The following is a 27,533-nucleotide window of genomic DNA, read 5'->3' on the forward strand; positions in this document are numbered from 1 at the left end:
TAACCCAGACAGGAGACTCAACTGCATCATTCAGAAATTTCTGGAGATTTTTAATCTGTTTTCTCCAGTGTAGGATAACTTTTAAATCACAACTTAGAAAATCCTTAAATATTTGGCAAAGTAGAGGTTCATGTTTTGGGATGACAATGCACAAGTTGTAATTTAGTTTTTTTAGATATGCCAAAAGGTCAGGCAAATTCTTCTCTCACTTTTCCAACTCTTCTGTACCAACAAAAACTTCTGTGCTGCCTCTTGTAGATAAGTAATAGGTAAGGAATCTGCAGTATTTAAGTGTAATTTGACAGCAGTTATGCTTTGCCTTATATATTATTACTGGCACTGAATGGGAAACTGGTGTTGTAGTTTTCACTGAATCAGCATTGCAGTTTCATGTTTTTATTTTTATATGGTGCAAAATGTTTTTTTAAATTGAAACTATTTTCTTAAAATGGGTGACTTAATATAAACAAACTGAAAATAAATAGTAACAAAAGCTAGAGTAGTGTTTTAAAAGTAATTTTATTGTACATTTGCATTCTGTTGTACATTCTGTGGGGGTAAAAAAATGCATAAAATAGTGGGTAACAGCCCAAATAGCATAGTGAGGGGTCGAGGACAGAAAGCTGTGATAGTAGTACAGAAAGGTTCTGAATGTACAGAAGTTACTGAATGGTAACTGTGATGGTGTGTAGGGAGTGCTGCCTTAACAAAAGGCAGCTGGGTTTTCCCAGAAGAGTCACATAATTGTCCCTAAGGGAACAAAGCACTGAGCTGTGTGTGCTGTACAGCATAGAACTGACTTACCAGCAGGAGCCCTCAGCTTTAACTGGTGTGATGGAAGACAACATAGAGAAGGCAATTATGTAACCAGAAGAAAAAAGGGGTTTTATTTTTCTGGTGTTGAAAGTTTGTCTTCTGACAAAAGCTAAACTGAAATTGTGATCCAGCTTGCTTCAGCTACTTTAGGATTTCTTGTATCAATGAACTGCTGTCAGTCCTCATAAATTGCTATGGAAAATCATATACACACTTCGGTTTTCTCCTATTTTACTTGGTTCTGTGGACCAGCTGCAGGCAATTTAAAAGGGCCTATGAGCCACTGTTCAGAACCACAAAAGCTTAGTAATTTTTTTTTCGTTTTTGAAAGGCAGCTTGTTTTTAGACTCCCCAGTTTCATGAGGTAGAAATGGGAGAAAGAAGAGCCAGCAGCTTTTAAAATTAATGAAACTGTGGTTGCTATGACGACCCAGTTCATCTGAGATGCTGTAATACAGACATTCCAAATAAATCAAATTCTTCTCATCTTTAAAAATTCATTGGTTTCCTAACTTGTTTTTTTTTTGGGAACAGTTTGTGGTGACTAATGACCTTTCCTGAATACTGCATAGTTGCAATACACCAGAAGTAAATTTGATTATTTTACTCTCACTTTTTGTAAAGGTAACAGATAGAATTACTGCCAGACAACCCATTTTCCTTTGTCCCAGAAGATTTTATACTCTGAATGTAAAATATGATTTCAATTTGGGCATAAATGCACAACTAGATTTAAAATACATCTCAGAGAATTGACTGCTCTTCTGTGAGGCTGATTTTTTTTTTTTTTTTTTTTAGGATGGGATACAATATCAAGCATAACTTTAAAAAAATCTGTTCAAATGTTGGCATCAACTGGTACTTTTAAAAATCTTTGACATATCAAGAGTTAATTAAAGAAATCCCACTGAGCCAGAGTTGTCAAGCCAATTTAAATTAGTGAATATGGAAGTGCATTCCCAGAGCTGAAGAAAGTTTTAGAATTCAAAAAAACCATCATAATGCACCAGTATTGAAATGAAATTAGGCCTTGTGGAACTAAAATAATTGACAACATAATGTAATAATTGCAGCTTGCAAAATGAAGTAGACATTCATCTATCTGTGCCAATATGAAGCAGTTACATTAGCACCATAAACACATGTGCATGTTTAGACATTAATGTCAGATTGGTTTATTGAATCATGTGACCTTTATATTTGTAGGAAATGTGCTCTCAGTGGACAAAGTAAGTCATGCAAGCATAGAATCAAATTAGGAGATTCAAGCAGTTATTACTACATTTCTCCTTTCTGTCGTTACAGGGTAAGTAGATTTATTATTATTTAATTTTGTGTAGTAGTTATTTAACTATTTTTCCATGCCTCTATACAAAATCATATTAACCACCATTATTTTTATGAGTTTAGATCACTTCTGTGTGTAACTTCTTTACATATATTCGATACATCCAGCAAGGACTGTTGAAGCAGCAAGATGGTGAGTATAAAAAAAGTGTATTTGACCTACATAAAGAGATATTTACATAATGCTTGTTCCTAAAAGTTGCTCTCTGTGCAACAGAGTTGCTATCTGTGACCTGACATTACAAGTTATCAGTAGTCATTGTTGTCATTTTGAGAAGATGTTGATATTTCACTCTCCAATAAAGTTACTTTTTAAAACAATGAATTATAATGCATTGGTTTTCAGTTCATTTTAAAACCCCTTATACAATAAGAAATGTTAAAGCAAAATCTAACTAAGGGAGTTAGTCACAGTTTTTCCATACAGTGATCAAAAATCAAATCTCTGTCACAGAATGGGGGGGTATTTTGGATGCAAAAAACTTCAGTTTGGTTTGATCTGGACCATTTTTTCTTTAGCTTGGTGTTTTAGTATGTCTTCTGGTTTTGTGCGGTGGCAGTTGAGACAGTTGTTCTTGTCAGACTGTTTTTTCAGGGGGAACTGGCAAGCAAGGCAGTATTTTGGGTGAAATTGAGAAATGCAACCAGGTTACCTTTTATATATACAGAAGACCTGTAATCATTCATCAGAGGGCAGCTGAGAAATGAGATCATTGCAGTGGCATGGCCAAATCTTGATTAGGGCTCTGGTTATAAATGTAAGGCTTGATCATCCTCCACCCCAAAAGAGAACTGTGTTTTTTGCTGCCATTGCTTAAGGCTGTGGCTTGAGGGGGTACCCTACCTTTGTCAGCCAGTTGCTTTGGTCATGTCAGAATATCATATCCAACAACTACCTATTTAAACTATTTCTGCACAGTAATTCAGAAATTTGCTTAGCTGGGCTATGTGGTTCTAATATGTCCATATAAAAGAAGATGTTTGTGAAATCATATTTGCAGTACACCTAGTTACTTGATTCTGGAATGTAAAAATATATTGCGTGTTGGAGGCATAGCTTTGTCTTCATTTTCAAGACCATTTTACCTGTTTATCACTATAAAAGATTATATGACTGTGTTTAAACTGCACACAGTTGATTTAATTGTATTTCCTGTCCAGGTCAAAGAATATTGCCAAACACCTTTCAGTCCAAATTTTTTTGAAACAGGTCCTATCACTCAGGCTTCCAGAAACGCTGAGCACAGATAGTGGAAAAAGTGTCATTAGCCCCATGTCAGTAGTAAATTAAAATGTTTGCTTTCACTGTGAAAATGTAAATTTTTTTTAGTTCAGTTGTATTTTTGAAAGTAAAGTAAACCAGTTAACATTGTAATATTTATGGATGTCTGTGCATTTCATTATTCCAGTTTTCAAGTCTCTGTGGATTTGCTTCATCAAGAATTTGGCTAGAATTAGCCCTGCTTTGCTACCTCACCTATAGTCATCTCTTCCTGATGTTTCCAAATTTCAAGAGCTCAGGATTTTAGCTACACCCAAATATTTCTAACCTGAAGTTCTCCTGAGGTGATAGATAGACTTAATTACAAAAATAATGCTGTTAATTTTCAGTGTTAAAGGGTCATGGAATTCGCCAGAAATTCAGCTATTTCCTATACTTAATTATGTATAATAAAACCTTTAGATGGTGTTAATGTTTACTGATTTACTAGCATCACTGAAGATCTTGAAAATGTGTTATTTAAGTTTGAATATAATTTTTAAAAGGCTTTTACTTTGACCAAAAGGACTTGTGAAGTTTCAACTAAAAATTATTTACTTTATTATTGAGATAAAAAACCCTTAATTAATGGGTTTTTTTACATCATATAATGAAATATTTTCAACATTATCAGATTGATTTATTCTTCCCAAGAAGTTTTAAAAAAAAAAATTGGTGTTTCAGCTCAGTTGTCATCTTTACCACTAGAACATAGAATTTGCATTTCTAGCTTTATGGAAAGATTTCAACAATACATTCACAAGAATGTAGGCACTCATCACAATTGTCTGTATAATGCACTGCATGCATTTCTACTGATGCACCATATAATTTTTAAGACAGAGGTCACTTATACAAAAGTGTTCTTGAACTATGGTAGGGTAGAACTTGTGCTTGTTGTTCAGGTTAATGATGTTTGTAGACATTCTACATCAGGCTCTTGACTGCATGGAAATTTTGTCTTGAATAATTATATACCCCCTGATTTTGATTTGTATTGCTGTGACATCTAGAAGCTTAAGCTATGCATTAGGCTTATCACATTTAGAAAGATACAGCTGAAATAAGAAAAAAGGGTCTTTCCTACCCAGTTTATTGTTGCTGGTAGATTACTGTAGGAAAAAAGGGAGCAATAAGGATTGTAAAAGGCAAAATTGCAGATTCTTTGGTGAAACAATTCTTATTCAACAAGCTCTACTTTTTTCTTTTTGTAGTCATTTAGTTTCACAGAAAATTAGTCCACGGACAGGGAAGCTTAAATAACAAACTGCAATTAATTGAAGCTGACGAGAATACTGATATAATTCTGTTCTCCACTTTAAAGATATCTAAAATCTGAGGAATTTTTATAGGCCTCTCATTTAGAATGTTTAGAATATGTGCTTGAACAAATTTTGTTATAACTGAGTACAATTAGCCCTTACACATACTAATGCTGGTTTTATCAGATGTTTGTTATGAAGTTCCCCTAAACTCATGTAGAGTAAGGCAGCCTGAATACATCAGTCGAAATAAAATATGAATTTGGTATATTTAATGATATTTCTGTCTTTTTTAGTGGATCAGATGTTCTGGGAAGTTATGCAGCTGAGACGAGAGATGTCACTAGCAAAACTTGGCTATTACAAGGAAGAGCTCTAAAACTTTTTACTCTTGCGCGTGCATGAACTTCATTGAATATACATAACTAAAATTGCTGAACCTCTTTTTGTCACTTGATATTTATTTCCACAAAGTGGGTCCAAGATCTTTCTCGATTTGCAGATGGCACTAAAAAGTACTGTGATTGTTTTAAACTGACCTATGCTGTATATGCGTACATATAATACTTAGTTGAACAAATGTGGTAAGCACTTGCAGGTGTATTAGTGATTGTAATTTACATTTAAAAACAAACCTTCTGATTAAAGTGTTAATCTGAAACAGTCTCTGTCTTCTGTTCTTTGTGATGCAGAATGTGAACCTCCCCAGTAGGACACTCCAAAATATAAAACTGATTTTATGAAGAGCAAATAAATGCCTGGTGTTTTCTTCATTATAGTGTTTAGGTACACCTATGTAGCTCTCTATGCATGTATGCCATGTTAATATATCCGGTTAACAGACAGCTGGGAGAACTTGGAATTCTTTGAAGTGCTGCTTTCTTATATTTGTAATTTTTAAAAAAATGTATATAGGAAGAGAAACACATATAGTGAAGAGCCACAGCACAATAAACCTGAGTATCTTCTCTTTAAGGAAGGGTGCTTCTCAAATATGAAGGAACAAAAAAATTGTCTTCTTTGCTTTTTTGGTTAGAAATCTATTTTGACCCATATATTACGCTAAAAACGTTCTCTTTCCCTCTCATTTTCTTTCACTAGAATTTTTACATTCCTTTAAATTAGTTTCCCCCCCCCCATCTTCTGGGATTTCCAGTTTTCAATGTTTTATACATAATTTCCCCTATAGTTGTTCGTGAAGCTCAGAAATTTCCATTATGTGATTTCTTCAACGTGTTGATGATAATTTCCATATAATGTTACAATTTTGTTTATATAAAAAAATGGTGTCAGAGAACCTCCAAAAAGGATCCTGGCCTCTTAAGAGATGCTTTTTCTGTTAGAAGTGTTTCTTTGGCACTTGAAGTGGTCATTTTTTTCCTGGGCTTTGTCTCAGCTGAAAGCAGACGGTGATGCTACAAGGAACATGATTGTGGGTATGAACTAGACTTGCCTTTGTGGAAAAACATCGGATCTCGGTCCTGACAACTATTTATCAGTTGCACACAAGATTAAAACTTTGACAGGTAAACTGACTAGAAGGGGAGTTTATGCTTTTTTTTTTTTTTCCTAACAAGAAGCATCTCAGTGGATCTCTTTGGTGCTGAACAAAACCAACACTATTTCTCATTGTCTTGCTGCAATGTTCTCCGTCTTCATAAGAGTCAGTAGAATGGGCAGGGAAATTTAATACCATGCTTGTGTTGCTTGTATATATGTGAAAACACTTTCCAGGTGTTCGCTTTGACCTGAGATTTCAATGCTAAGGTAAAAACAAACAAGTGAACTTAGATATTATTAATAATGGAGTATGTAGGTCCAACCTGGGCAATTTTAATACTCAGGCAATACTCCCATCACTGGGTACTACTTGCTGTTGTAGAAACATGGAATAATTCTACCAGCAGTTGTTAAAGGATTATTTATCCATTCAGTAATGCTAAGGAAGTCTGGCTTTACTCAGTCTTGGAAAAAAAGCTGTGTTTATTGGTATTATTTTTTTATGTTAGGCTCATAAATGCTTCCTAAATGCTTGTTAATCCTTAGTTTAGATAATGAGAGAATGGTTTCCATAATTAGCTAACAGTAGGCAAATGGTAGCCAGTAGCTGATGCTATTCTGATTTAATATCCTTTAAAACAAAATCCTGTCGCTCATTTAAGCAGAGAGAAGGGTCCTTTCTATACATGGTAGTACCTAAAATGTACTATGCTGAGGTAATTTTCTTGTACAAAGGTGTACCCCATGTAATGCATCTCAGTAGTAATGACTAACTCAACATCTTGTAAATGCTGACTGTCTTCATGTCCCTTATCCAAAATTCTTTTCTATATTTTTCATATGAGCTGTTTATCATGAGAAACCTGTGTCACTCTGAGTGCCTGGGGCTTGTAAAAATTGGACAACAACTACTTGTCTGGTGAATATAATTGCTTCCAAAAATGTCTTAATATCAGACCTTGTTGGAACTTTTGTTCATAACTAAATGCCTTTTTTAATATCTGCTCAAAACACTTGAGTATTTCTCTCCTGTTTGCTTAGTGGTGACAGAATGGGCACCACTGTTTGAAGATGAACTAAGAGAAAGTGAAGTAGAGTTTGCTGCTAGCCTTAAGAGTTTTGTTCCATGTTCTGCTTTCCCATATGTTTTCCAGTGTTACCTTAGACAAACAGGCTAATGCGTGATTTAGTTTTTTTAATAATAGTAACAACACAGAAGTTCTACTTCCCTACCCGTGATGGCTTTGCTCTTGCATTTTTGATTTCTGTTGCTTTCATTGGTAGTACTAATTACATGACCTGTGCAAAAGTACAAAGACAAGATAAGTAATTTTTATTGCTGCATTTTTTGCGCATGTGTAATTAGTACTGGGACCAAAGGTCCTTAAAACAAGAACATTAGACTTACTGACTGGCTAGAACCCACATCATCTTGCTTCAAAAGCCTTGCTAGATTCTCCTTTTTTGTAGTTTAGGTCCTTTACCTAAAGCCTAAGTATAACCCTGAATCTATTACAGAGGAATGAAATCAGCCGAGGGAGTCATTGAAATCTCTGACAAAATCGTGATGTATTCCTTGGCATGTTCATAATCATCTGGAGGAGACTACATTTGTCCCAGTGGGAGCTCTTCAAGTAGTAGGAAAGCAAAACACTTCTACTGGCTTTTCATGGATGTGGTGGGAGAAAAAGAGGCCTTGCAGCAGTTCTTTGAAGGTAAGACTAGTTTTGAGAGAAGCCTTAACAATTTTTAGTGTCAGCAAAACCAGTAATTTTTTGGGGGTAACTGAGGAAGAAAGGAGGAAGAAAAAATGCTCTGAAACCAAAAGCTGTGTTTACACTAAGTTATTGTGAAAGGCAGTACCAGAATAATTACAAATAGTACAGATGTGCTGCAGTGCCTTTTTTTGTGTTCTGGCCGGAATACCAAAGGGAAGGCACACCAAGCAAAGCCTGCAGTACAGGCAAGGTAATTGTCTTGTAGAAAAACTGGGAAGTGACTGAAGACTCAATGCAGTGTAACACTTCTGAAATCTTAGTGATTTTCATGTGGTTAGGGATCTCACTTCCTTCTCAGTTTTAGCATGTCAGGTTAAGAGGGTTTTCTTTCCACTAACTGAAATGGCCTGATTGTAACTGGTAAAATGTTAATTGTGTCAGTATCCTCAGGACCCTTCTGAGGATATTTTTGTCTTTTGGCTGGGATTATCTGTCCTGCCTTTTTCTCCAAGACATTTTCTATTCAAGCTGGTCCAATTAGTTTCATCATTTTCTCTTACTACACAATTCACTTCCTAATAGATTCCATAATAAAACTGCATTTTTAGACTCACTGATAATGTGTTCAAAGGCTTTTTACTTTTGTCTTTTTTTACTATTTTTTCTCTCCCTTTCTCCAGTTTGCACCTTGCTTTTTGTCTTTAATATGTAAACTGTTCTATTCTAAGCTGTTTTTGTGGTATTTGTTTTCAAATGCAGGTATTCACTGATCTCAAAGTAACTTGGGAAACTACCAAGTTACCTACTTGGCAAAATGACTCTTGTGATTTCCTTTCTGTGTTATTCTTTTCCCTGCCACTCTGTTGGCCTGGGTGAGAGGTGGCAACTGTAACTTTTAAATTTCAATTTCAAGCTAAGACATTAAAAAATTGATCAAAGAAATATATTTAAGCCAAGAAATTAAAATTAACAAGCTACCAATCTAGGGCTGCTAGCAAGCAAATGTGTTGTTCATAGATGGTAGGAAATTCATACTATGTTCCTTAAGGTCAATTTACATCACAGAGTTGAAAGGCTAACAAACTTTTTTGGCTTTGCTTTTAACAGCATAATGCTTGGTTTTATCAGACTTTTTTTTCCCTTTTTTTTTTCAACTGCTCCATTCCATACCAGTTAAATATCAAAATTGTGTTGAATACAAATTATATTATAAAAAAGCACATTTTTTAGGAATCCTTTTGGAAAATAGGGCTTTCTAGGGAAGTATAGGTTAGATTCTATTGACTTTTATGACAATGATACTTTGATAGAAGGTGTGGCAGGGATTTTAGCTATATAAGCTCTTTAATGAGAATTACTGTTTTAAAATATATAATTATTAGTTCAACTCTTTTTAGAAGGTCTTTTGGTAGTGTGTGCCAGGGTGAGAAGCCCTGTTGATTCCTTTTAATTACAGGAAAAACAAACCATCTTGGGATGTCATGTCCCTTCTATAATGTGGTTGTGCTGTGTTCCATTAGAATGTGACAAAGATCTGCTAAGGCCATACAGCATGCAGTGATGCTGTTAGATGGCTGAATTTCATTATCTGGACATGGATATGTGTCAAGGCTGCAAGAGCCAATCATTCATTCAGCACAGAGTAGGCTCTCTTGCTCTTATAAACCATAGGTAAGTCTGAAAAGGGAGCAAGCTGAAGTAAAGAGGTGGTTAGCCCTCTTTTCAAGCAGAGGTTGTTTTTATTGAGCACAAAGCCAGTTTTAAGTAGTGGCATCTCTGCAGCTTAGCACTACAGCTTGTGGGCTGGCTTTGTAACACCTCAATGAGGCAAAAAATCTTGAAGCAAGAGTCATAAATTGCTGGTGTTGATTTGGTGGTCTCTGATTAGTCATACCAGTGTTAGAACATGGTTTTTCAAGGCTAAGAAAAACTGGATCTTATGATATCAATTGGAGTATGATGCTACTAAGTGGTTCCTTGTTGGTTCAGTTTTGGCTTACAAACGCATCAGCTGGCAGTTAATGAATCTATAGATCTGCTTGGTAAAATTACTTGAAATTCATGAACAAAGAGTCCCCTCTGCCTTGTGCTTTAGCTCCTTACAGTCCATATTTGTTTTTACACTCACTAGTAAGATGAAATTGCATCTGCAGTATTGTGAGGGGACAGTCTGAAACAGGATTTTTTCTCAAGGAAAGTGAGATAATGTTTGTTTTCCTGGCAATCACTTCTTTGAATAGTTGACAGACCTTTTAGATTAGATAAGACTCTGGGATTTGACCATGGCTTTTTCTCATTCAAGTAAATGGCTTTTGTCTTGTGTTGCTGGGAAGTTCTAATTTTTTTCTGTTTCATTTCACTTGCACATTAGAGATCTCATCTTTGATGCAGGTTTTTTCCTATTATTCTTGTTGAAATGAATATTTATAATTAAAACATTCTGCATTTTAGAGTCTGTAAGTTACTATTTGTCAAGGGAAGGTCAGAGCTCCTGATTAGCTCTTCCACCTGTGTGTGGCAGAACAATCTGTTCTTGCTCATGTTATCAATGAGAGAGATCTGGTAGAAGGTCAGCCTAGTTACTGTTGAACTTGGTCTTTTCTGTTGTAAGGTACTTTGAGGTGTCTGAAATGCATGTGTTTTGCCTGTGATCCAAAGAAATCTCTTCCTTAGTGGAATCATCAGCCGTCCATATACTCGTACTTCTGCATGGGTAACATGGAACATAGATTAGAGTTTGTGGTAAAAAATGAAGCCACTGAAGAAACATGACCTTAAAATACAAAACACTAAAACCTCAGGGGTGCCACATACTATTTTAAGGATATGAGTTTGAAACAGGAATAAAAGATGAAGTGAAAAATAAAAAATATTGATAGTAAGACTTGTTTCAATAGAAAATGTTACTTGGGGGAAAAAAGTATCTTAACACAAACTCACTCCTTACAATTTGGAGTAACAGGTCTTTCTGAAGTTGAATAACCTAGGCTGTGATACCTCTTGGCTGGCTGCAGCTGGTTTATGCTGATAACCCTGTAGCTCTGCAACTTGTGTCAATGACAGCAGGTCTGTTCCTGTCATATTGAGCTGGACTTTTGTACACAATTTAAATGGCAACTAGTCTTGGAGTCCATTACCATGAAAGAAGGGCCTATAAGCCCCATAAGTAATACTTACCTTAGTGTAAGTCAGTGAGGTTCAGCTGGACCATTGAGCCTGTATAGTGGAGCTCATAAAGTGCTGAAACCTCTTTTTGTAAAAAAATACTTATTTTCATGGTAAGGTGTCTTAAGGTAGAAATCAGTTATTACTTCTCAAGCAGAAATATATCCCCCAGGTTACAAGGCTTTGTAGCAAACTTGAATTTGTCTGTTCAGCAAGCAAGTATTACTGAGCACTGACCATGTTCTCTGTGCTGTTTTTACCCCTTGAGCTGGATATAAGGATTGTTTTGTGTGTAAAGTAGCTGATATTTTAACACTGATCTTACTGTGGATAGCTGGACTTGGCTAGGAGCTTCCTGGAATCCTCTTCTAATGTCAGGAAATTATTAGTTTAGTATTGATTTTTAGTCAATATTATTTCTCTGTCCCCCATCCTTCACTTTCCATTTAGATACCACTGAAAAGGAGGCAGTTGATTTAAATGCAGCTATACATAAGACTACATGAAAGTATTCAGAGAACTGATCAAGGTAGGTTTTTCAGGGATTGAGACTTGGTCACAGGACCAGAGAGTCAAGCTGAGGAGCCAGGTGATGAGAGCCTCATGTCTGGAGGAAAGAAGGGGATGTCTGCCAAAGAGTAACTGCCAAATTAATAGGCTGGAGTTCATACTTCTCCTTTGGGACCTGTGGCTAGGTATTAGGGACAGGCTAGTTGAGAATGGACAGGAAATAGAAGACAGTGGTAGTACTGACAAGTTTTAGACCTGGGAACAAAACAACAGAAGTATGAAGAAGAAATGAGAAAAATATATAATCATATGCAGACTGTGACTGCCGTGTGTGTTCTGCAAACATCTGTGTGTGAACCTCCTGCCGTGGCACTGCCCTGTCCCTTTATCTTCGTCTGTTTGTTGGGTAGCTGGTAGTCCTCTGCACAGTGACATCAAAGTTGAATATGTCACTCAGTGCAGACTCTTCAGTGATGTCTGGGCACATTGCAGCATAAACTGAACTGCAAGCAGAGCCAAGCTGATGATTGAGGCTGCTGACTCCACATATCCTCCAGCAGCTCTTAGCCAGACACATGGTTCTGTGCTTCACAGGGGCCTCACTGCAGGGCTTGTCCTGCCACATACACACAGTTAGCTCCCTGCTCTCACAAGCATGTAACATCCAGGTGAGTGGCTGTCTTGCTTGGTGCCCATACCTGTTAAGTACTTACTGTGATCAAATGCCTGTGAAATGGATGCCACCATTTAAAATAAATTTGCATATGATCAGTGAGGTCCTCCTCTTCTGAAACAGATGTTAGAACAAGCACATGATGCCACTGACTTGGAAAGTACAATAACAGAGTTCTACAGGGCAGCAAAATGTGCCCACTGTTCCATGTACCTGCGTCACAAACATTCATTAGTGGTGGCCTGTCTTCCTGGTGTGCGTCCTTCCTCTCCCAGCACTGCTTATTCTTGAATTCTTCTCCTCACCATTTAGCTGTTCATGCAAAGTGGAGAGATTAAGCAGAAATGATAGATATTTCTGTTATCATCACTTAGCAACAGAGCTAATCTCTGAACTGTGAGATGTCCACTTGAAAAGCCTTGTCCATATTTAATTTAGAGTTGTATTCTTTGATTCAAAAGAGCCCATCTCTGATCTTAGTCAAAATAAAGGATTCTTGGTTGTATGGTACAGGAAAAACATTTTGTATTTGACTTCTGGCCTCAAGTTAGTAATGAAAGTATATCATTCTACATGGGGATTTGGTGGTTTGAACAGGAAGAACAGCTGGGCTAAAAGAAGGAGGGGAGAGGGAGAGGAGAGGAGAATTTTCCTGTGGCCTACATTAGTAAAAGGAGAAAGGTTTATAATTCAGGGTAGGGGGACCCTACATTCAGGCATGAGAAATGAAAGGATGAGAATCGAACAGGTTTGAGGAGGGCTGCTAAGGAAACCCAGGCTCTTTTGCACCCTCTAGCTGGTTTTCCAAAGCAATCTGCCACTGCTTCCAGAATTTGTGAGTTTCAGTTTTGCTGAGATAAGCTAGTGGGCTGTACCTATTGAATCTGTTCTCTGGTGTGTGTGGGACAGTTTTGTTTACAGCATCAATAAATTGAAATGCAAGGATCTATCAGTAGCACACCTCCAAGCTGCTATCCCCCAGAGAAAGGCAGTCAAAATTAAGGCTACAGCACCAACAATAAACAGTACCTAGATTAATCTATGATCACAAAGCACTTTGGGAAATGTTTATTAGCAATGTGGATTTATGTATTGAGGGAATCCTGTGCAAGGTGGTGGATTTTTAGATTCTGCTTGCATGAATATCCTTTCTAAACACAGTATCAGACAAAGACATCAGAGAGGGAACTGGAGATATATTAGGGTAAGTGTCCTATGCAAGGTACTACAGTGAGAACACAGCAAATGCACCAAAGGCAGTGTCTACCCCTTGGCTTGGAGGCAGAGGTTAACCTTTTGTGTTCTCACCTGCTGCTGCCTGTGCTGGGGGGACATGGTTGATGTCAGACTCTAGGGCTGAGCCTCACATCTCTGGCTGTGTGGTCTGGTCCATTTCATCATATGTGAAGAGGGACAGAGGCCCTTGCACCTCAAGCAGGAATGTCAAGGCCCTTATCTTGTTTGCGTTCTGACTGGCCACACCTGTATTTATGGAAGGCTTGCTGCAGAGGAGGGGAGCCTGCAGAGTAGGACTGCTTGGCTGGGTTTTTTAATGAGTCCCTGTTGACTTTCTACAAAAGTTGTCATGAATTCCGGAAACTTTATAATCATAAAATCTGTTTATAACCTTCAGTTACTAAGCAACACAGGACAAAGTACTGAACTTTTCTATTTGCTAATACATTTAACATGTTAGTGGGCTGGTTTTTTTACAATAAAAGGAAGCCACCATCAAGCATTTTTGAAGCCTTATTTGGGCTTTATTTAAACTGGTGGATTTTTAAATGGAGTTTTAGATCAGAAATTCATTGCAGTACTTGCGAGTACTAATGCACCAAGTGGATCTGTGTAAGACAATATCTGAGCTTCAACCCAAAAAACTGTTTAGACCTCAACGTAAAGGAGTTAGAAACTATCTTCAAAGCCCTTTTTCTCATTTGCAGACTGGGATGTTTCATCCTCCGGCTGCAGTAATTCCCTGAAGCCTTAATGCCATGCATTCAGTGGTGTTTGCCTGGTGCTGCACTGTCATCTGCAGTGCCCCTGCACATTGTTAATTACTCTGCATTTCTCACCATCCTTTTTCCCAGAGTGAGTAAACCAGAAACACAACCCTTTTGTTACACATGAGACAGGACAGATTTGGTTTTCCTTTTTTAGAACCATTGGCAGCATCACTTATTCTAAAACACTGACAATTCCCTCTGAATTTCTGTCTTTTGTACTTTTAACCTTAGGGCAAGATGTCCATGGAGCCTTGGAAAATCCCATGGTGGACACAAGCCTGTTGGAAGAATTCATTAGTAGTGACATAGAGTTTGGAACTTTGTAAGTATTATAGCAAAATGTAGTTCCTCTCCTTAGCCACAGCTCTTGAATTGTTTTATTAGTAGATAAAAACAATTTACCTATGCCATGATGCAATCTGAGTTTCAAGAGGATTTTTCCTCTCTTGGCATTGTTTCTTGAAGCATAGGAGGACTTAGAAAAAATGAACTACAGCCAGTAATGGAAATATGGTAGTCTTCTTGTTCAGTAGAATGAGTGATAATAAAATCTGAGTTGATTCACAACTGTCAAGCTAATTGTGACATTAAATGCAGAGCTGTTACTTTAACATTCCTATAAGTGCTAATTTACTGTTTATGTACAGAATAAGTGATAAAAGTGAGACTACTGTATAATAAATTGAGAGAATGAAAGAAGTCCCCCAGTTTGAACGGAAGCAGAGCTACTGTTTTCACCCTATACTTAGAGCAGAAACTGTTCATCAGTCTCTTTTGAGACTAACTTTAAAACTATTGAAGGATACGTAGTGCAAAGGCTTATGGTCAGAGGGGGAAAATGATGTAGTATAGATCTATCAAAGACTTAAACACCAAATCTTTCATCTAGACAACTGTCAGATGGTTGTTGTTCAAGACAAAATACTATTAATAGGATGACCCTTGCACTGCCAAGAAGCAGAGCAAGAAGGGATGTTTTAAAAATAATTACACGTGGAAGTTTTCATTCTAGACAGACTCAGCACATGTTTACTTAAAGTGAGCCAAATAGGCTCCTACCTGCTCTAAGTCATGAATAATGAATTGATTCTCTTTGCCCACACTATAAAAGTAAAGAAAAATTAAGAGAAGATTGTATGTAAATACCCATAACTTTTATTTTTAGAGTGACTAAATGTGTTTTAGATTAACAACATTATTGAAGTCCTGTAACTTAAAAATGCCATTATTTTGCTTTTATACATAAAGTATAGCCAAAATGTATATGTGTATATATATGCTATTATGTAGCTTAAGTAAGTTAGATATTATAGTTACAGTGCTACAAAGTACTTACATACAGGAAAACCATCTGTAAAACTATTATGTTTTCAAGGTTGAGCAGGATTTTACACTTACACTAGAGTTCTATTTTGTTATTTATGGGATTAAGAACATTTACTGACTCATTAGATCTGTACAGGTCAAATTATTAAGCATTTGTCTGTAGTGCAGAAAATTTGTGCATAAACAGAATAGACTATCATAATGGAACATATCAAAATACTTCAAAGGAGAAAAATATTAAAAGCCTCCATATATACATACAAAATGCAAAACTCCGTAATGTCATGTGCAATGAAAAGGGTGCTGTTACCATCAAGGTCTTGGGTGTACCTTGAAATTTCCATTAAAGATCATCTTGCATTAGAAAGGCCGTCAACATTACATTTGTTCTTCTCTCACATTACATGTGAAGCACCATGTGATTTCTTCATCTTTTTCACAGTAATACCTTCTACATTATCAGTGAAAGGAGAAAAAGGGTTGCCATGTCCTTTGCTGAGTAGGCATTTCATTGATATACTGTGTTTGTAATGTAGAATAATTTAAACTACTGATTATTTTCTCTTCCTTCAAAAAGCACAGTATCAGTTTCAGTAAAATTCTAACTTGGAGGTATATCCCTACTACCTCTTTACTTCATAAATACTTTCTCCTAGAAAGTCTGTCTCTCTATTTTACTAAAATAATCTACATTAAAGCAGAAATCAAGTTCCGAGACAACATTTGAAGCCAGAATATGAACTGAATGTACATGATCATATATGTGTGTTTTACATACGTATCTTTTAAAATTTTACAAAGCACAATTGGAATTCAGTATATGTGGATCAAATATCCCACAGGGAAAAAAAAAAAGAAAATGAAATATTTACTAACTATTCAAAGTTGAAAACAAGGTTTTGAGTGTTGTAGTCACAGTATTTAAAAGCACCAGGGAATCTATTTTGAAGGAAATTAAGAATATTCTAATGTGGAATTTAAAAATTAATTTTTAAAGAGGAGCCATGTGGTTGAAGCTAACCCAAAATGCAGGGTTGTGGACATAACATTTTGAAGACCAGTAGCAATACCATTGAGAAAAACACAAGCACATGTCAAAAGCAATAATTAGTAACAAAAAATGAAACTGCTCTCTTTAATGCTATCCAAACTCAGAAATATAAAACCTGCAGTGGAAACAATAGAGTGAAAATTTTCCATTGATGTTTGAAAATATTTGCTCTGTATGTGTAATCATGCCTTTTATACATATGAGGATGTCTCTTTAAGGATTTTTATTTTATCCAGCTTCTGAGAGAACACTCAGAGAACACTTGGTACAGGAGGTATTTCTCATTAGATTTCTGTCATCCTTCCTCTGCTGCAGCATTTTTAGCCTAACATGCACCTTAAGACTTGTGTTTCAGGTCAGGCTTCAGAGCAGTTTGAGCTGACAATTCATAGGAAAGGACTGAGAATCCATTTCTTGAACCTCCATCTATTCCTAATGTAACAGAGGAAGCCTCTGTAGCTCCTTTGAATGGCAGCAAGATGGCATAGAATTTTCTCTTTGTGAAGAGAGATGGAGATGCCGCAGATCCTTAACCATTAGTTTAGAGAGAATGGGGCTTAATTCCCTTGTGAGGGCCATATGCTGAGAGTCACTGATATGCCTGGAGGTAACAGGAGAACTGTTCATGGGAAGGAGGACTGAAATGAGCAGGTTGTGAAGGGGGGATTTGGGTGAGAAGGGATGGGGATTGGGTCTTCCTTCACAGCAGAGGCAGAGGGCCGAAGGACATGGTCTGATGAAGTGTAGGCGACATTGCTCCTGAGAGGAGGGGCAGCAAACATGGTGAGCAATGCTTCCTGAAGATCCTTGTCAGTAGCCTGGTGGTCCCCCGCCACCTGCTTTCAGCATTTGTTGTTGTTGTCCTCTTTGTCTTGTTCCAGAAGAAATTAAAATCTCTCTTTCATCCCCAGGCAAAGTCAGTTGCCAGACTCCCCACCCGACTCTGGCTCAGAACCGTGTTCCCCACCACAGCTACAAAGTAAGTGCCATGAATTTGGCCTTTCCCAAGCCTGTTGGAAGATCTCCAGCTCCTGTTCCTTGTTCTTATGTCCTTCTCTGTTCATTTCTCTCAGCCCCATGGTGTGATGCTGTGTGGCCCAGTGGGTTGCAGCCTCCGCTCCCATGCCAGCCTGTCGGGGCACCCAGCAAGCTTCCGTGCGGGCTCATGGAGCCTTACCCTGACCCCAGTGCCACGGGCTATCCTTGCACTGTCTCCCAAGGCTGCTGCCTCAAGACAGAAAATGCTGTGACTCCATGGAATCATTCTACATCCTCCAGCTGTTTGGGTTTTAATTATTCATACTTCCAGCCTAATGCATCTCAGATTTCTGGGTAAATGACAAAGCTTTTATGCAAAGGGTGAGACATGTGAAAACCAGTAGAACTGGTTTAATACTGGTTGTAAATCCTTGTGGGTGTAGGATTTTCCACAGGATGGCAGTGTTTGGACGTTTTTGAGACACTTGTGGTTGAGGGTTCTTTAAAATACCTTGATTGAAGTTTAGATTGGAAGTAGTACTGCATTTCAATTTTTAAAACAATAGAAGGCTAATGAGAAATAAACAGGTTTTTCATAAATGGATTATAAAAATATTAGGGTGTTCTGCAATACCTGTTGTAGAGATTTGTGCATGAGGATCTTGTAAGTGTTCTAGCAAATAACATAAGAGAAAAGGAATTGTCATATCTATGCAAGCAAGTGAAGCAGTAATTGTATGCCATATTAACCCACCAATGTGTTCTGCATGCTCAATCATTTAAAATGTTCTGGTATTTTAACATTAACTGGTAAAAAGTAAAATTATTCAAGACAAAAACTGTCTTGAATAATTTTAACTGTCTTGATTTTAATGAAAATGTCAGGAAACTAAACCCCTGCCACTTATGCACTGTTTAAATTTTTAAATGGAATCAACTTCTTTATTCATGTAGAATAAAAAAAAATTGGAAGGAAAAAATTGGATAATTCAGTTTTAAAATCCCATCAACAGTCTCCTCCCTCAGCAATTTAGAATTTGGATGGCAGTGCAGTTAAAATGAGATAAGAGGTACCTAGGTGTTCTTTTGTTATGATTCTGTAACATCTATATTTAAACTTATGAAGGAGTAACACAACATGTATTTTTACAAAAGTATTTCTGCAGCATCAAGCAAAAAAAGGAAGCTCTCCCAACTACTAGGAGATGGGATTGATTCTCCAGTGCAGTCTCAGGATTCCAGACAAGGTGAGCAAGTATGTAAAGAGGAAATTTAATGTTTTATGCCATAAAAAAGGGAATACTTGAGGAGCACAGCTCCTGCTGGCCCAGAAAAGGTAATGATATTAGTGGTCTCTACTCCACTACCCAGTTTGTAGGGAGCTTTAGTTTCTAGTCACCTTTATGGAAAACCAGGATTTTTTTCTATTTTGCAAAGAGAGAAAAGCATTAGAGGTTCATATTTCCTGAGGCTTTTCTGGGTAGAATATTCTGCCCTTTTCCATATGTGAACCTCCACTACAGAGATGATAATATATCTTGCTTACTTTGCTTGGCACGAACTTGACTGGGCATAGAAACAATTTTGGGTCAGCTGAACAGAGAATTGGTGGGGTGGATGAGCAAAGAGATTGCCATTTCCCATTATCTCCTCCACTCCATGTTTTGTTTTCTACAAAGTGTATGCATAAGCAAGCTTGGCAAAAGCTATATGCTCTTTCCCACCTTCCCCATATTGCTTTGGTTCATTGTTTTATCAAGATTAAAAAAATAAGCTTATGCCAATTGATACAAAAAACGTTATCAGGCGTGTACAGAAATGAGTCAGCTTCTCTGAAGTGTGAGGGTCTCTCTGAATGAACAGTTTGTAATGACCTGTTTACCTGAGGAATTTTATTCATGTCTGTTAGTGAAAAATTTGAGTGGCTTGTTGTTTCTTCAGAGTAAGTTATTTGTCATGATTAAATCAGTCTCTTAGAACACATTTAATGAGTATCAACTGGATACAGTAAATTGCTTTTTCTTTCATGTCTTTTGTTTAATCAGTGTTTCTTGATTGTGACTAGTGCTTTAAGACAACCACTACTGAAAAGAGAAGACAAGCAGACACTTCTATATCTGAAATTGCTCTTGCTGTTTTTAATACTAAAAGATTTAGCTTTGAAACAAGCTTTCTTTGGGTGTCATTCTCAATAAAATCTCACTGACAGATGCATTGGAAAAAGAACAGATATGGGTGAAAGTGGCATGGGGATAATTTTGAAGTGAGGTGTGAATTTCTTTACTGCGGTGTTTTTCTATAATCTATCTATCTATCTATCTATGTCTATCTATCTATCTGATCTATCTATATCTATCTATCTGTCTGTCTATCTATCTATCTATCTATCTATCTATCTATCTATCTATCTATCTATCTATCTATCTATCTGTCTATCTAGCTATCTATCTAATCTATCTTGTCTCTGCTCTATGTCAGAAGTGAGGATTTGCAAATGAAGCTTGGGCCTGAAGTGATTCTGAAGGCTGTTTTACTGTGCTGTCGCTGGCAGTGGATGGATCTTAGTTATATGCTCAATTACAGATTTTCTCCTATCCTTACTGTACTCTATTTATCTGTCTCTTATATCGCATTCTCCTCTGTCTTCATAAAATGTATAATATCTCAGAGAATTGGTGCTGACCCTGTCTGTCAAAGAATTCTCTAGTGTATAGGCAGAAAGCAGTAAGGGGATCAACCAGATGCAGTGGTGATTGTGCTTCCTATTGGAAAACTGTGCCTCCTGTAGTATATTCTTCAGTTCAAACTTGTGGTAAAGGGAATGGGAAACAAATGCAATTATTTTGCTTAATTGCTTCTTGCAGTGTTGCAGATGCACAGTAGAATTCTTAGCTTTCCTTCTCTTCCTGTCTCCCCCTCCCCCGAAGGAAACTATTCATCTTTTTGGAGAGAATAAAAAATAGAAAGTACTACTTGCTGTGTCAATCAAACATTTGTTTTGCAAATCAGGAAAGCTGAAAATTTTATTTTCTAGAGCAAGAGAATATAGCACAATCTTGTGGAATAACTGCAAAGGTTATAAGGGTTATGTGATTTATATATAAATCACATTTATATATATAAATGCATTTGTGATTTATATGTATGTGCATTGATGTAAACATATTTGTAAAAATGTCTTTGCAGGATTTTTTGCTAGTCCCAAAAGAAATAACTGAATTATCACTATCTCTCCACAGCAACTGTAAAGGACTGTGCTGCTGAAGTGCAAGAATATGACAGTGATGGACAAAATGCAGCTTTGGAAAAATGCAGTCAAGCTCTTACATGGCAACCATATCAAACTTCTCAGTGGAACAGCTTATTTGACTCTAATTTTGAAAAACTGTAAGCAGTGATGTTTGCACTTAAAAAAAAAATGGTTTCTTCTGTTTTTTGTTTTTTGTTTTTTTTCCCTTTTTTATCTGTTGTAGTTTTTGTAGGAATAAATGATACAATTGCATCCCTTGTTCTTACTGGAAATAAGAACAGAGAAGGAAGTATAACAGGTATGATGAAATGTGAACCTGCAGGTGTATCAGATAAATTGAACTTGAAACACTGGTTGAAATTAATGCCAGTTTTCCCGATTTCCCTTCAGGGATTTAGAGGCAAATGAAAAGTGAGTTAAGATACCTGGTAACTTTTGTTTATTTTGTCAAATGCATCGGGGCGAATAATCACGAAGCATATGGCACCTTTCCCTCTAGTGGTCTAAAATATTAAAGGAAAATTTTAGAAGTTACCAGTATTGCTTCTGGGCTCATACAACTTAAGTCTTAATAATTATAGATATGTGGGTGACATGCAGCTGTTCAGTCAAAGATTTAGATTTTTGCTGTGTTAATCAAACTGTAAATAATTTTTTTTTTTGGCACATGATCTGGAAAAGGTCATTCCAAATTCACCTTACATCCCTGATTTTCTCCATTCTAATATTTAGCATATGAACCCTTTTAACAAATTAACCCTTTTCTACAGCATCTGGTTAGTTCTTCAGGATTGGTTCAAAAAATTTGTCACTGTCTACATGGGACTTGCATAGCACAGTAAATTTAATGCTCCTCTTGCCCAACCTGCCAAAATGTCTCATGGGATCTTGGTGTATATCCGTGTCATTGCTGGACACTGATGTTCCCTGTTTGCACAGGGGATAGGGGCATTGCACATCTCACTATGCCCCACACGACCCAGTCAGGTAGTGGTTGACATGACAAGAGAGTAGACCTTTACACTCCTTGGACCCAGAAACCTCCAGCTGAATTTGTGATATGAGCATTCACTCCAAGCGAAGGCTTCCAGCTCCTGGTTGCACTTTCAGTCAATGACTACATGAGAGCAGTGTGCTGATGGCGGGAGATTGCTCTCCTGCCACTACCCAGTTAGTTGTTGCTTCCCATACACCTGAAATTAAGGTTCCAGACACATTTCTTTGTGAACAAAGACTATGTGATGCTGAGCAATAAAATATCCCAATACACGCTCTGTTGCCATTACTGTGGGAGGGACTGAGGTGTTATTTGCAGAGGAAGTCAGTATTACTTTTCAGTGAGGTCAATGGCAGTGCTGTTGTTCCATGATGCACTGTAAATACAGCACATTGCACAGATTTTCTGAGTAGGGATCCTGTATCTGTTGGCCTCAAACCACTCACCTGCTTCTCATTGCTTAGCATAGATGGATTGATCCCATGCCTTCAAATTGCTGCACTCATTTGAGGGGTATTTCTCAGGTTAATTAGTATTTTCCATTTTATTCATACAGTACTTGAACATTTTAGTTATTTCATTTTCACAACAAAAATGCTGTTAGCTGAGGTAGATTCATTAGAAAAGGTTACTGTTAATTCTGCCCTTCATTGTGTCTGCTTGGCACATTCTTGGCTCTCATCTGATATTGGTGGTGCTCTGTCCCAAAAATGTCTGAAGACAAATTCTGAATGGAAAAAAGGAATTTGAAGCATATTTCTAGTAGGGATGCTTGTGTGACAGGGATATATATTACAACCTGACCTGAGAGTTATTCCAAATTTTGCTGTACTGCTTGGTATGACTCATCATTCTTTGTGGACTAAGAACAAAATATATGTTTGCTCTTATTTACTATAAATGGTATACTCAGAAAGTTATAACATGAAATTGCTCTTTGGGAGCCATTGTTCCAAACACTGTAGCTCGGAGACATGGGCATTTGTAGTTTTGCTTCTCAAGCTGCTCTCCTGTGTGTAGGAAAATAGTCTGAAAATGCATTAAGAATATCAGCTAATGACCTTGCTGGCACCTAAATATGAAAACCTACTCTTTTCCCTACTATGAAATAGACTCATTTCCTATATACATAAATTAAAAAAAAATCTCATTGCAGGAAAAACTCAGTAAGTTTTACTTCTTTAATAATGATGATTTGAGGAGATGGTAGAATCTTCATTATAATTTTAAATATGAAGTAACACATGACTTAGTAGTTTTGAAATAGTTGAAAAGTAGTTACAAAGTAGTTTTCTCTTTAAAAGTAGTTACAAAGTAGTTTTCTCTTTGTTCCCTGTCCCAGGTAATCAATAGTTGTTTGAAAGGGGACTTCTGTTCATAATTTATAAAACAATAATGAAGTCTGTATATATCCTATGAAGTCTGTACAATTTTATTTTTCCAAATAATAATGGAAGAGTAATGAAAATCCATCTTCAATAATTGTGTTAATGAGGGGTTCTCAGTAGCATCATACAAAATTATCATTATTCAACTTTCATTAACAAGAAAAGCCAACATCTATATAAGAGAACCTTGCCATGTAGTTATTTCAGAATTATCCATCACTTAAGTCAGAGGACTGGAAAAATTGTTGGGATGGTGAGTTCACTGTCTCTAATAGAAAGACCTTTTGATACCTTTCCTTGTTTACTGTGAATCATAGACACACAACACTCTTTTTCTTTGGGTGACAAATTGCTCTTTGAAGAAATAAAATAGAGTTGCTTTAGCCAGAGTAGGATGGACAACTTAAAGTCAGGCTGGAGGGTTGGTACTGAAAGTTTTTCTTTTAGCTTAAGTAAAGCCTCATTAGAATCCCAGTAACTTCTACAGAAGCACTTGCTGTGGGAATTTGTGAGCAAAGTAGGGAGTCTTGCTGGCTGATTAGCTCACTGTTGTCTGGAGCACTAGCTGCAGACTGTGGTTAGTAGCACTGTTATAATGAATGATTGAATACACTAAAAGGCTGGTTTGTGCTCTTAGGTGCACAGAGTTCCTTTATATCAGATTTGAAAGTGAGGATTATGCAAGCCTCTCAACCTCTGGTTTCCAAACATTGTGTTTTCAGACTAGAATTAGAAGACATTTTATTTGTGTTTTCATTTATATATCTTTGACAGTCTAAGAAGAAAATACTGCAGAACTGGTGTCTGTAATGTTGTATTTTTAGTCCAGGTTTATCACTAAAATCAGGTGGATTTTTGCCACACATTTCAAAAAAGGAGCTCAAGGTATCACTTAAGTATGTCAGTACTTAAAGTTGCCATTCCTTCTCCTTGTTTTTGTAGACCTGCTGTAGGATATCACATTGTCACAGATAAAGGATTTAATTTTTCAACAGCAGATGATGCCTTTGTGTGCCAAAAGAAGAATCATTTCCAAGTCACAGTTCATATTAGAATCACTGGACATCCAAAATATGTCAAAACTCAGCAGGGGAGGAAACCAGTAGAAAAGTTTTACTTGAAAGCTTATGGAATTAAGGCAAGTGTATCTCCTCTTTGAGATTATTAATTATCCATGTAAAGAGGTAAATAACTGAAGTAAACTCTTTTCTTGGTAATTTTTTGTCCAGGAACATGTAACAACTTTATGTAGGTTCTGTTCTCACATTGAATATCTGCACTTATGCTTGGGCATGGAATGAGCTAATAACAGTCTGGATTCAGAAAGCATTTTTTTCTTTTGTAAAGTAATGCACTTACTTTCCTTTCATTTTTTTTCTCTTTCAAATTATATCTGCAGAAAGACTTGGGCCTTCAGATTAGATGTAAATTATCAATTGATCAGCAGTCAGTTCCTGTATTGATTTCTATGTCATTCCATTAGAAATGAGTGCATTTTCACTGTTTTAAGCACAATTTGCCTATTAATGTCTATTTCAATTTTTATATGTTTAAATTTTTATATTCTTGTAATTTTGAAAATTATTTTTGTTTTATAGGTGGAAGCTCCAAATGAAACAATTGCTATTGAACAGTCTCAATCAGATCGAAGCAAAAAAACTTTTCATCCTGTTAAGTGAGATTTTTGAGAAAATTATTCCATTTTGTTTCAATATGTATGATTGGTTTGAAGGACGAACTAGTTGTTTCTTGAAATCTTACAGTAGCTCTAAGCCAATTTTCTGATTTTTATCATTATTATTATTTTTAATTATTATTTATTTTTTATTATTATTTTTATTATTATTTTTTTCATTGTGGTTGCACACATAGAATCATAGTAGTAATATATACCTGGTCACACTTCATTAAGGGAAATTATCAACAGCTTTACAGGTGTGTTAACTATGGCTATCCAAAATATTTCTATTCAGCTAAAAACACTCTTTTACGCTGCTTAGAGCTGTATAAAAGATGCATTTTCAATCTTAAAAAATGTCAGAATGTTTCTGTCCATATGAGCATGAGATACATTTACAATGCTTTAAAGGGGGAGTGCCTCTGCTAGAAACACTTATGCAGCTTCTCTCTGGAGCTCTGCCATTCTTGAGCTTTTAACTCACTGGCAGAATCACTGTTTGTTCTTCTGATCTCCAAATATTAACTTCCCTGATCTTGTTTTCTTTTCTGTTTTAGAGTTGATCTGCCAGGGGACCAGATAACTAAAGTAACCCTGGGACGGCTGCATTTCAGTGAAACAACAGCAAATAATATGAGAAAAAAGGGGAAACCTAATCCTGATCAGAGGTATTGCTATTGACCTGTGTGTTAGAAGTAGAAAAGAGAAGGTCTACTCTAGAAAGGAGGCAGTGTTTGTGAAAAATCTCTGCTATCAAATCTGTTTTTTTTTTTTTCAAATTCTGTAATAATTCTGTAATACTTGGTTTGGTCTTAAAAGCCTCTTTCTCTTCAGTCACAGAATGATATGAGAATCAAACACCCCAAACTTCATCCTCATGGTTAGAGATAGTTTCAGGAAATCATAGCTTGAATAATGGCTGACAAATTCAGGAAGCAAAAAAACCCAAATAATGACCATTTTCTTCTGAGGCAGGAAAGGCTTTAATCTTTGAAACTTCATTACTTAAATTTGTAAATTAAAATTATTGTATTCTTTGCTAATTTGTAGTGATTGTGGTTTGTAAGAACATATTTCTTAAGAGTGAAAGAAATGCTTTTTCTTTCATATTGTAAGAAATACTTTTAAAAAACATTGTCTGTCTTTTTACAATAATAACAGCTGTATTTAAAACTTTTTTTTCTGTGAGAAAGAATTACTTCAATTATTGTCTTGATTAAATCAATTTTAAATTAGATACTTCATGCTGGTGGTTGGACTGTATGCTGTCTCTCAGGACCAGTTCTACTTACTATCTGCAAGTGTCTCTGAAAAGATCATTGTGAGGGTAGGTATAAATTTATATTGCTTTCATATAAAAGTATTTACTGTTTTGATATTCACAGGAGATTGAGGGGTCATGATTCTTGGGGATAAAAGTTACCTCTAAGTAAAAAATATTGAGGAAAAAAAAATCTACAGTTGCATATTGTATGAGTATGTTATCTTTTAATTATCAGAAATTAAATATGTTATAAGTAGAGCTATAGAAGGATTTTAAAAGAAAGCTTGTTATGAGTTCCAATATAAAATATGTTGATTATTTTCAGACTTTTTTTAAATTTGCAGTGAAACAATTTACTTCACTTGCCAGGAATTTTGTAAAACCTTTCATTAGCTAGAGTCTTCAGTTTCCAAGGAAGATGAGAAGGAAAACAAAAGTAAGGAAAAAAGGTCAAGCAGCTCTAGGAAGTTTAAGACCTATAACTTTGATTTTCCAGTGTGTTTCCAGACTGTCCCACCTCTCCATTTGATGGTAGTAATACAGGTTTCATATAAACAAAAAGAAGAATAATCTCTTTTCCTCTTAACTTTTTTTTTCATTTGCCTGCTTCACGGAACTTTTTTCTTTTAGTGCTCAACTTTTGCCTACAGTTAGACTCAGAAAAGAGAAAAACCCTAGATCTGTTGTGTAATGAGAGCAATGGAGAATTTGGGTTAGAGGAGAGAAAACACAGAGTCCCAGAATGAATGAGATTGCCAGGGGACTGCCAAGGGAAGGTGGGGGCTGCTGAAAGCTTTCAGTCCTGGCCCCTTTTTCTTGTCATCGGTAGGTGGTGGCTAATGTTTTAACTGGGCATAGTCTGAAGTTATAGTTATTTCTAGGGTGAATATTAAGTTTAGGGCTTAGAAAAATGGGAAACATGTAAGGTGCCATGTGGTGGGGCTGCAAAAGATGGAGAAGGCCTCTGGAAGGTTGCAGGCCACTGAACATTTTCATGTGGGTCAGTTGAAGAGCTGGTTCTTGTTTACATGGCCTCTTCGTAGCCCTTGGCTTATGGAGAGGAGCAGGGTTAGCAGTTTGGTTTGGAGTCAAGCAAAACCAAAAGCTCTAGTGTATGAAGTGGAGCTGGGAAGAGGCTTCTAAAGAAAGTCTGTCAGAAGCTCTTAGTCCTGGCATTGCTTTGTGCAGCCCATTGCTTGCATCCTTTTTGGCAGCCCATCATCTGCCTAGGCTTATGACTCTGGTCTGGTTTAGTGTTGGGTTTGGGGAAAGCAAAAGGGCAAATCTCCAGCATGTGGGGTGGTGCTCAGGGGTTTCCAAAGGAAGATGGGGGCTTTCAGATG

At 36.6% G+C, this 27,533-nt stretch overlaps 2 protein-coding genes across 3 annotated transcripts in view; both read left to right on the plus strand.

Moving 5' to 3' along the window:
• The window catches only part of RAB3IP (RAB3A interacting protein), a 33,353-nt gene extending 28,002 nt beyond the window's left edge, over positions 1-5,351 (plus strand). For both annotated transcript variants that reach the window (XM_050969682.1, XM_050969683.1), the window contains exons 9-11: positions 2,023-2,122; positions 2,227-2,296; positions 4,983-5,351. In XM_050969682.1, the coding sequence (XP_050825639.1) occupies positions 2,023-2,122; positions 2,227-2,296; positions 4,983-5,065 (253 nt within the window). In that variant the 3' untranslated portion in view covers positions 5,066-5,351. The remainder of the gene's footprint in view (positions 1-2,022; positions 2,123-2,226; positions 2,297-4,982) is intronic.
• Positions 5,352-7,855: 2,504 nt separating this feature from the next.
• The window catches only part of MYRFL (myelin regulatory factor like), a 39,602-nt gene continuing 19,924 nt past the window's right edge, over positions 7,856-27,533 (plus strand). The window contains exons 1-10 of the mRNA XM_018910167.3: positions 7,856-7,901; positions 14,490-14,580; positions 17,547-17,614; positions 17,709-17,967; positions 18,769-18,860; positions 20,853-21,000; positions 24,191-24,386; positions 24,847-24,923; positions 25,484-25,594; positions 26,163-26,253. Coding sequence (XP_018765712.2) covers positions 7,856-7,901; positions 14,490-14,580; positions 17,547-17,614; positions 17,709-17,967; positions 18,769-18,860; positions 20,853-21,000; positions 24,191-24,386; positions 24,847-24,923; positions 25,484-25,594; positions 26,163-26,253 — 1,179 coding nt within the window. The remainder of the gene's footprint in view (positions 7,902-14,489; positions 14,581-17,546; positions 17,615-17,708; positions 17,968-18,768; positions 18,861-20,852; positions 21,001-24,190; positions 24,387-24,846; positions 24,924-25,483; positions 25,595-26,162; positions 26,254-27,533) is intronic.

Source organism: Serinus canaria, chromosome 1A (genome assembly GCF_022539315.1).
Source record: "Serinus canaria isolate serCan28SL12 chromosome 1A, serCan2020, whole genome shotgun sequence".
NCBI classification, from domain to species: domain Eukaryota; kingdom Metazoa; phylum Chordata; class Aves; order Passeriformes; family Fringillidae; genus Serinus; species Serinus canaria.